Raw genomic sequence first — 11,001 nt, forward strand, 5'->3', positions numbered from 1 at the left:
GCATACAGCGAGCTGTGTTCATGTACCTGCAGTGACAACACAAGATCACAAATCTTGTGTTTCTCCTCAGAATCTATCTGCCAGTTAAGTTAACACATTATTATTCCTACGTTCAATCATCACTCTATATTTAGTCATGAAAACATTTATGTTACTTGGGATACAATATAGTTTTTCAGTTATCAGCACAAAGGTCAGATAAACATTAAATGTGCTTTGCTGCAGCGTTCACCTGACCTCATCAAGAAGGCAACACAAAATCACAGAACACAGAGCATCAGGATTATGATTCTAATTTGTGTTCATATGAAGGATTTTTCAGTCTGTTATTTGATGACAGTTACAACGCAGCACATCTCTGTGTGTAATTAGTTACTTTCTACAGTAAATAAGTAAAGTAATCCATTATACTAACACTGCTACTCACACAGTCTTTGTTGAAGGTTCATCATAAAGTTAGTGATCTGTCAAGCTTTGGTTGGTCTTTTAAAGCTGTACAAACATACAAAGTGCAGAATTAACTGAAAGAAGATGATGATCCTTATCATACTGATATTTCATAACTGTCAGATTAGAGATGCATGAAGTATCTGAGCGATAAATTTGAACACATTCTGGTCCTGCTTCCTCATTGGCTGCAGTAGTAACACTGATGGCTTTAATGACTTCAGACTGTCACATGATGACGTTACTGACCTCGGTTTGTGTTGAGGCTCAGCAGTGAGATCAGAACTAAAGAGAAATGAGTCTCAGGTTAGTTTAGAGTTTGTGGTGTTTAATGAAGTGATCAGAGAGCAGAGCCAGGAACATCTCTGTGAGCTGACTGTAAGAAAATAATGAAGCAAAGTCAGAGCAGGAAGTAGGGACGTTGTTGAATTCAAAGATATGAAGAAGATTCATGTTACAGACAAACATCAATGAAATCAAACTACAGACATGACTGGGACATAAAATCAGCTCTGGCATTAAGAGTGGCTCATGTTCAAAGTAGCTGTTCATTTTACTTGAATCTCTCCCTTTCTAGTTATGTCTCTTCATTATCTTACTGTTACTTTCACATCTTTGTCACTTCCTTACACTCTTAGACTATGTCTACACTAATCCAGATAAATTTGAAAACGGCGTTTTCATCTAAAAACGCTCTGCATCGATGCTATCATTTTCAGTCATTTCCATCCACACTTAAAACGCTACGTTCCAGTACTGCGCATGCGTGAAACGTAAGAGGAGTTGACCTGCCTCACTTCCGACTGCATCATATGACTAAAATGTGTCATCATTTTCGAAAGCCTCCGTTTTTCCAGTCCGCACTGCGACGTGAAAACGCTGTTTTCAAATTTATCTGCGTTTTCAAAAAGCTCACATTTCCTTGACTAAAAACGTCGTCTCAGTGTGGACGGACGAAGGCCAAAATGGAGAGAAAAAGATGCATTTTCAAACAAAATCAGATTAGTGTGGATGTAGCCTTATTGGGACTGCTTTCCCTCCTCATCCACTTCTTCTCAGAGTCCCAGCCTCCTGTGACTGTGATGAGTCGTTACTGGTTGTTGCTGGTATGACTGTGGACAGTGCAGCAGCAGCCCTGACAGCTAACATGTGATAAGAGTCTTTCTTCATCTTTCTGCACTGTTACATGTCAGAGCATCAGTGTGCTTTTCTCTGAGGATACAAGTGTTAAACCCACAAACATGTGACCCAACTAAACACTGGGTGAAAAGCTGACACAAACACTGAAAAAATAAAAGTCCTTCACCTGAATCTCAAAACATTAGAAATGGCTTTGTAACCATAATAAATGTGTCCCACAGTCTCCTAGAACTAAAGATAATGTTTCCTCCTACCTGTTGCTTCCTGATAATCAGACCAACACTTAGATCAGTTCACAGTCACATCTAGTAAAACCTTCCTCCTCCAGCCTGTGACTGACTGTGTGTTGTGGCTTTCTCTCCCTCAAGCATTATTAGAAACTTTCATTCTTTGACTGAAAAAAGTGGAAAAATAAAGTGTTAAAGATTCAAACTGAAACAGTAACGATTAACAGCAACAGATATCAGGACCTGAAGGCAACATGAGCATCTGTGTGATGCTCATGTTGCATGTTGCAACTATTTAATATATTATTAATAATACATTCAATGATTTTTTTCAGAACTTTTGCAGATTGTTAGAAACCAGCTGTGTCTTCCTGTAGCTGAATGTAGGTCAACTGTGAGGTCTGAGTTGGAGGTGGGCTTTAGCTTCTCTCTGTTTCAACCACTGACTTGTGGTCAGAAAGATAGTAAATAAATGTTTGGCTGAACAACATCAGACTGAAAGAAACATTAAAGATGTGAATCAGAATCAGAATACTTTATTGATCCCTGTAGGGGAAATGTTGTGGGTTACAGTGCTCCAGTACAAACAGTAACAAAAACAGACAGTTTTCTCTGTGGTGGGGTCAGGTAGACTGTCCCGGGCTCTGTGGGGCCGGGCGGCGCTGCTGCACTGGGCCCCGGTCCGGATGGGCCTGGGCCCCCCTTTCCCTGGCGGGTTGCAGAGTATGGGGGTGCCTACTGGGGTCAGCGGGGGAGCTGGCCCCAGGGAGGGGTCACTTGACCCTCCCTTCCTTCCCTCCCCATCTCCAGCTGCCTCCCTCTTCTCGCTCCACCACAGTCACCCACACATGCAGGGCCTTGGGGTAGGGGTGTGTCACCAGGGTGCAGGGGAGGCATCCCCCCCCTCTGTCCCCTTCTGGCTGCCTCTGCCTCAATTTTATCTCACAACTTAGACATTCACATTACTCACACTCTCATTACACATACATATAGGATCTTGGGGGTGGGCACGCCACACAGAATCGAAATTACCATCAGGGTGTACACCTCACCCCTGGCGTCGTTGCCCACCTCTCAATTTTAAATACACGTAGACATTGAGGGCTATCAGGAGGGGCTATGCGCTTACCTGCTGCTCTGGCAGGTAGCTCCATGGCCTCCTGGGTTTAAAATGCACCTTAGAACACACATACATCAACACTACATATGAGCGGGTGGAGGGAGGTTTGGAGTCTTCCTACACCCCCGTTCTCTGCGGCCTGCTGGAGCGGGAGGGCTAGGAGGAGGAGTTGGCCGTCCGACTGGGGTCTGGAATGTGGGTCCTCCCTGCTGCTGTGGAGTCGGGGCGGTCTGCTTCTCCCCACCGCAGGGAAAAGGGTAACACTACCTGGGTCTGGGTGCAGCTTCCCCCTCCAGGGGCAAGGGTACCCAGACCCGGTTCTTAGAGTACGCTTGGGGAGAGTGATTGTGTGTACAGCGTCTCTTTATGTCTGTCTCCACGTTGGTTGAGTGTGGAATAATTGCCTATGAGAGCATGAGGGTGGGAATGGATGTTTGTATCTGTGTGTGCCTGTTTGTCTGTGTCTATATGTCAGGTTGGGTATCAGACGCCACCTCTCTGGGGACATCTCAGGCCCTCCAAGGTTTGGAGGCCTATCTCCCCCCACCACTTCCCCTGCCGGTGGTGGACGCCCTCAGACATCGGTGCGTTGGTGGTTCTCTGTGTCCGGGGGTGGGCGCCCAGGTACACCGGCTCACTCCTGGCGGCTGCTTATCGGGGCCTGGAGCCTGGGGCTCGCTCGGGCCACTTCGAGGCGGGTGCCCTCGGCCTCGGCCCGGGCTCGGTCACTCAGGCACAGCTGGCTGCCGGGCGGAGCTCACGGGCACGTCACTGCAACCCCCTGGCTTCTGCTCCGCTGCGCTGCTGACTGACCCCTCATCTGGGACTCTCCTCAGCTCTTTCTGGGATAGTGGCGCTGCTGCCCCTCTGTTGGTCTTCCTTGGTCTCTTGTGTTCTGGGGGCCTCTGGATGTCTGGAGTTTTGATCTCCTCCATACCTGCGTCATGCCCTGGAGGACGGGGCAGTGGCCCCCACACCTCTAGCAGATCATTACATGAAGGAACCTTTTTAAAACAAGCGCGTTCATGCTCACAGGTGTACACACAGGTGATCACACACAAACTACACCCTTTTTGGCTCTTACCTCAAAGCACACTGTGCGCTGTCGATCTTACGCTGCACAATAATGTCTAACATTTAGTATTTACTGTCATATTCCCATAGATCATTGTGATGTTGTTTATTACTCTCGTTTTCTTCTGCTTGCTTTCTCTTTCTTTCTCAACAGGTGATCCAGATGATCGATATATGTATTTTTTTGTCTGCTTATTCTGTTGGTTTTTGGTTTTTGCCCTTTTCCCCGTCCCTCTTCCCCGCTGTTTTCTTTCCTCTTTCTTTCTCCCTTTCTTTCCCCAGTCAAGTCTGTCCCGTATTCAGCAAGTGAAAATAAAATAAACAATAAAGGTGAATCAAATGGACCATTACGGCAAGGCTGGGATGGTCCATTTGGTAAAGTAAATCCGTTGGGCATCTTTCTTCGCCTTTAGACAATAATTCTGATGGCAAAAGAACCAAACGGGACAGGTATTAAAGAAAAAAACCCCCAAAAAACCCCCCAAAAAAACCAAAAAAAAAAAACAGACAATACAAGAAGTAAAAGATAGCACAATATATACAATATATATATACATATAAGTCACTTACTAATAAATATCTGAATAAGAAAGAAGAGCATGTGTAAAAAGGGTGTAACTATTGCAGTGTTTACAGTGTGTTAGATGGAGGAGTTGTACAGGGAGATGGCCACAGGCAGGAATGATTTCTTGTGTCGTTCATTGGTGCTTTTTGGTAATCTCAGTCTCTCACTAAACGTGCTCCTTTGACTAGTCAGTGGGTGGGAGGAATTATCCAACATTGTCTTTATCTTGGACAACATTCGCCTCTCCGACACCACCTTAAGAGAGTCCAGCTCCATCCCCACAACATTACTGGCCTTGTGGATCAGTTTATTGAGTCTGTTGTCATCTGTGACCCTCAATTTGCTCCCCTCAGCATGCAACAGCATAGAGGATCGCACTGACCACAACAGGCTCATAGAAAATCCTGAGCATTGTTCGACAGATGTTGAAAGACCTCAGCCGCCTCAAAAAATAGAGGCGACTCTGGCCTTTCCTGTAAAGGGCTGTGGTGTTTTTAGCCCAGGCAAGTTTATTGTCAATGTATGCTCTGAGGTATTTATAGTCATCCACAATGTCAACATTGACCCCCTGGATTGAAACAGGGGTCAAGTGTTTCCTGGTCTTCCTGAAGTCCACGATCAGTTCATTGGTCTTTGCCACGTTGAGCTGAAGATGATTCTGCTCACACCACGTGACAAAGGAGTCGACCACAGCCCGGTACTCTGTCTCATCATCCCTGCTGATGTATCCATCCACCAAAGAGTCATGAGAAAACTTCTGAAGATGGCAGGTCTCTGTGCAGTGGCTGAAGTCTGTGGAAGGGGAAGGGGAACAGTTCTTTGTGGTGCTCCTGTGTTGCTGATTAACTTGTCAGACACACTGTGGAAGACGCACATATTCAGAATCAGAATCAGAAGACTTTATTTATCCCCAAGGGGCAATTAACAAACAACAGAGCAGCATAACGTTGAAGGACAAATAATAAATTCACAGACTATACAGTATATACACTTTTTAAATTACACAGTTTTAAAATTAAGTGACTGAAAGGTGAATAAATAACTGTAAGTGACTAAAAGTGAATAAAGTGTCGGTAGTACAAGAAGAATGTATTTTGTATTGTGGTCTTCCTGTCAGGTAATCAACAATCCAGGACACCAGAGAAGCAGCCACCTGCATCGCTGTTAGCTTATCAAACAGGAGGGTCGGCCTGATGGTGTTGAAAGCACTGGAAATCAAAAAAATATGACCCTCACAGTGCTCGCCGGCTGGTCCAGGTGGGTGTAGACACGATTGAGCAGATAGATGATGGCGTCCTCTGTTCTGAGACGCAGAGAAGCAGAGCTGATCACTTCTGCTCTCACACTAACAGAGTTTTTGTAAATCCTCTAAGTGTTTACTCTCCATGTCGTCAGAACTCTAATCTCACTGAAATCCAACTGAATGTGTTGCAGAGAAACCACATCACACAAGCTGAGCTGTGTTAATATAACTGCAGTGAAAACACAGGCACAGTCAGCCATTATCTCCACATAATGTTTAAAAGAAACTGTGTGACATGGGTCTCTAAATATCTGAAATAGAAATGTTCATTAATCAGTGATTTGATAACAAATAATTTGTTATCAAATCAAATGTGATTTACATATGGTGGTCCTGCTTAAAGAACATACAGCAGATAGAAACATTGACCCCGACCTACTTAGAAATGTCTGACAGTCATGAACAGTAAAAATTAGGATTTCAGTCCTGCTTTGATTTGATTTGTACTTCCACTCATATCTCTATGGATGTAGCATGTTGCAGCTAATGCGTGCTCCACCCTGTTGCACACATTTGATCACTTATGACAACAAAAACAACAAGAAACACTGTTGTGAAATAATTGAAGCTACAACCTAAATGATGCAAAATCAGTCGATCTTTCATACTGTCTGTGGGTCTTATGAACCAGGCTGTGACAATGTGCGGGATCACCTGGGATCCAGACCCAGGACCTCTCATTTCATATGAGGCTATGACAAAAAGAGTTAGGACAAAGAGGGCAGGGGCCCATCACAGCACAAACTACATGAGCTGTACTTACAGGTACTAAAGAGTGACACGAACAACTGGAGCAGTTTGAAATGTTTCACAAGATGTGGCTTTAATAACAAAAGCACCAACAAGAAAGAGTCAATTTTAAGGCTCACTGAAAAATTCACAGTTTGTGTTGATTCAGGAAGAGGTCAAAAGACAAAGACTACATGAGTCCAGTCTTAGTCATGTGATCATGTGTTTACAGTTTATCAGGCACCAAAACAACTATGACAGTATCTGTGAGTGACACGTAGATTTAATTCCAGTCAGAACCATCAGGACACCAGCTACTCCAGTGAGGTGATCAGGTAGGATGTGAAAGCATGAAATACAAAAATCAAACAGGATGAAGCACGACTTTGTCTTCTTCTCTGATATTTGACCTGAAAATGTCTTTCATGTAAAAATAAGCTGAAAACTTATTTCAGTGACAGAGCTGCAGTGATGCACACACACACAGTACATGATGATCTCCTCCTCTGAGCAGGAACATTTACTGTTTATCTACATAAAAATATCCAGAGATGATCATCAAAGTCCATTTATTCAATTAATCTCCACATCAGAGATGGAGAGGACAAAGTTAGTGAGACTCACAGAGACAAAACAGAGCTCTGATTCAGAAGTGATACTCTGTGGTGACATCAGTGATTACATCATCATGCTCATTATCCAATCCCTGGTCAGGCAGAGTGGGCTTGGTTGAATCACTGATGCCATTTCCTGAAAAAACCAAAACCAAAAACAAATGCAGAACATCTATCGGCTGTTTATTCATGAAGAGACAGGATTTAATCATCAGCATATTAATTTATCAGTGAATGATTCAGAGTGTTACCTTTGGCTCTGCATTGATATAAAGACATCATGAGGAGAGTGGAGATGAGGTATGGACAGAACACCACCAGGTGGAGGACTATTCTGAATGCAAGCTGTAGTGAGGAGTCAGCGGTCAGATCTGGAGCGGTGGGAATAGTTGTAGTGGTAGGTGGAGGTGTGGTTGTATGTTTGTCTGCAGAGAGAATCCCACCTGTTCAGGTGGATATGTGGATGAAATAAGAGCTGAAATCAGAGTGAAGCTCCTCACCTGTGACAGTGATCCAGCTGGATGGAGACTCTCCATGACCGCTGATGTCACACTTGTAGAGGCCTTCATCAGACCTGGAAACATGCTGGATGGTCATGTGACCTGTAGGCTGCTTCCTGATGAGGGAGCCATCTTTATAGAAAGCAGCTGGGAGGTTGGAGGGAGTGGTCTTTGTTTTACAGAGCAGAGTGACGTCATCTCCCTCCATCACAGGGAGGACAGGACTCTGCAGGATCACTGATCCACCTCAACACAGAGACAAACTACAGCATTTCATCCATTTACACACAGCTTCATCAACACTAACTCCACACACTCAGCTTACCAGTGACTGTCAGGTTAACCATGTTACTGATGGGACCCTCTCTGGACTCACACCAGTAAACTCCACTGTCCAATGGGTCAATATAGCTGAAGTTACAGGAAGAACCAGCTGGTTTTCCCCACCCATCTCCACACTGAGTCGTCTGTTGTTTGCTTGTGTTTCTCCTCAGAGTCCATCCAGCAGAGCTGTCGTCCTCCTCACAGCTCAGAGACACAAAATCATATTCAAACAGCTGAGAGCTGCTGGGACTCACAGTCAGACGAGCTGTGAGGAATTTAGTGTATTTTAACTAAAATTAATTGACCTGCTGACTTTTACAGTTCATTAACCCTTTAAGACATACCATAGAACCAAGTCCGCCAGACCTTATATTATATATTTACATGTTGTAGTGCCATTTTTGGGAGCATTTCAAGTTGATATACATCAATACAATGATTATAGCCTAAATTTTAATAATATGTATGCATTAAGTGCATAGTAATTACATAAATTGCAAAAAAGTGCAATAAACTACAAAAAAATTGAAAATCGTTTTTGTTTTTTTAACATATATTTCTAGTTAGAGAAATTTAAGAGGCTTATCCCTCAAAACTGTAAATACAAAAAAGTTGCACAAAATAGTTTCCCACCACAGGAAATTTATTTTAAGTGTCTTCATAGGTTTATTTTTGAAATACACCAATTTTTATATACTGCAGGAAAAACGAAAATAAATATTATGATGCAAATTTGCAAAAAAAACAGCATATGCATCAAAACAAACTATTTCCAGCAGTGCAATATGAGTCCTAAGCATCCCAGAAACGACACAGAAAGTCATGAAGTCAAACATAACTTTTAAAAAAACAAGTATAGGCTCATAAGGCCACGATGGTAAAAAAAAACTACATTTCCGCAAAATGACGTCACTTCCGGTGTCGGGCAGGTCATGGTGGACATGCGATAGTTCACGCTGATGGACTTAGGAAGTGTTACAAACAGCTGATCGGATCGGCAAAGCGTGTTTCTGGAATATTATGTTTTTGTTGCTGCAAGCGCTTTTTATGCAGTTTTTGCAAAGCTTTATGTGGAAGGAAACTGTGACCTACGACAAGCTGATGGCATAAGATGTAAGTACAACTCTTCCGGTTTCATATGCAAAAAAAATTATTGCGCTAGCTTACTGGTTGCAGTGCTACCGGGATTTAAAAATAGTTACGCAAAATGGAGCGTGCCTGCTCCAACCATCTTTAAAGGGTTAATGGTGTGAGGTAGTCAGACACGAACGTCAAGGAAGGTGGTAGGGAAGCAGACTAGGCAGGCATTTCAGATTTCAAGGTGAGCAATTTATTTACACTGAACTTAATATAATGTAACTTAACAAAACTTCCCCCCCAAATCAATTCAATTAACTCAACATAACATGGCTCTGGTGACACAGCTCACCTCTCCTCTCTCTTGCATCTGGTAGAGACTGGCTTTAAATAGGGCCATCAATTTCCCTCCAATTGCCCAGCCAGTACCACTCACTCAACTGAGGGATGTAAAACTCTACACAAATGATTTAAAAACACAAAACCTCTACACACTTCTAATATGCACATTTACACAACTAAATGGCAATATTAACAAAAGGAAAAACATTCAACAAATTCCTTTAAACCTTAACACAAACAAAAGGAAGCATCTCTATGGAAAAAGAAACCCCTCCACTTGGTTTGACCCGCTGATGTCATGTGTGACATCATCAGGATTTTAAAATGAGGAAATGCCAAGCGGGCGTTTCCCCACACCTGACCCTCATGAAGACTGAAAAGACAAACAAAGTAAGTATGAACAAATGACTTAATCTGTAACATAATAAAATATAAAGAAACATAACTTAGTATTTGTCTTAATTTGCAGAATGTTTGATTTGCCGGCAACAGAACGCTTACACAAACAAACCCGGGATAGTGAGTGAAGCAATGTTACTTGACAAATAGCAAATGGAAGCAAATACATAGAAACAGAATAATGTGTACAATGTGCAAAATAAAGTAAACACATATGGGACAAATGGAGAGCTTTACAACTGCTCCTCCACTTTGTCACAAATGGGATGACAGGAAGACATTACCATAAGCATACATTAAGGTATTTACGTTGCATTTGTATTAGTAATTTAATGAATTAGTATTCTTAAGAACACTACTGCAAACAACCAACACCATATAGATAACAATCAAACGAATATTTCAGGGTTTTTTTTAAGCATCACATTTATTTAACTTCACCTCAGCTTATCAAAAGTCACAACAAAAATCACAGCGTGATCTCCAAGTCTGCATAAGTCTACACTAACATGTCATCATTTATGTTTTTTCATCATGATTTTATGCTGACAGTTGCAACACAACATATCTCTGTGTGTAATTAGTTACTTTTTAAAGGCAGTAAATAGGCTTTTTAAATAATGAACTGTTAGTCTCACAGCCTTCGTGAAATGTTCATAAAATTAATAATCTGTCAGGTGAGTTCATCTTTTATATCTGTAAAAATGGATGAATAAATACAGGGCTGCATGCTCTTGGTGGCGCTGTCACTTGGTGTTCGCTCGCTCTGCGGTAGAGTATCACTTCCTGTTCCTGCTCAAACACAGTGGTGTTTCAGAGTAGCTTTTCTGCTTAGCAATTTAATTAAAAATCTTTTGATACATTCCTTTTTCATAGTATAATCTTCACGTGCTTCATTTGAATCACCCTTTCTGTGTGCTCACTACCTAATTTATAGCCAAAGTATTCACTCACTGTCTCTGTACTGTTTTGCTAGCTTAGCTTAGCTCAGCTCGTAGCCGACTCGTTAGCACCATGGCCTCTTCACCTGTCCCTCCTGCACTTTCCTGCTCATTGTGTCAGATGTTTAGTTACTCCTTGGCCTCCTTTAGCAGTAATGATACCTGTAACAAATGTAGCTTATTTGCAGCTCTGGAGGCC

At 42.6% G+C, this 11,001-nt stretch overlaps 1 protein-coding gene across 1 annotated transcript; it reads right to left on the reverse strand.

Annotated features, from left to right (window-relative positions):
* Positions 1–7,251: 7,251 nt before the first annotated feature.
* LOC120433979 (low affinity immunoglobulin gamma Fc region receptor II-like) lies at positions 7,252–9,274 on the reverse strand. The gene is made up of 5 exons (XM_039601299.1): positions 9,262–9,274; positions 8,045–8,308; positions 7,720–7,965; positions 7,471–7,644; positions 7,252–7,355 (listed from the first exon to the last, which is right to left on the reverse strand). Exons 1-5 carry the CDS (start codon positions 9,272–9,274, stop codon positions 7,252–7,254), a joined length of 801 nt encoding a protein of 266 aa, XP_039457233.1.
* Positions 9,275–11,001: the final 1,727 nt, after the last annotated feature.

Source organism: Oreochromis aureus, linkage group 3 (assembly GCF_013358895.1).
Source record: "Oreochromis aureus strain Israel breed Guangdong linkage group 3, ZZ_aureus, whole genome shotgun sequence".
NCBI lineage: Eukaryota > Metazoa > Chordata > Actinopteri > Cichliformes > Cichlidae > Oreochromis > Oreochromis aureus.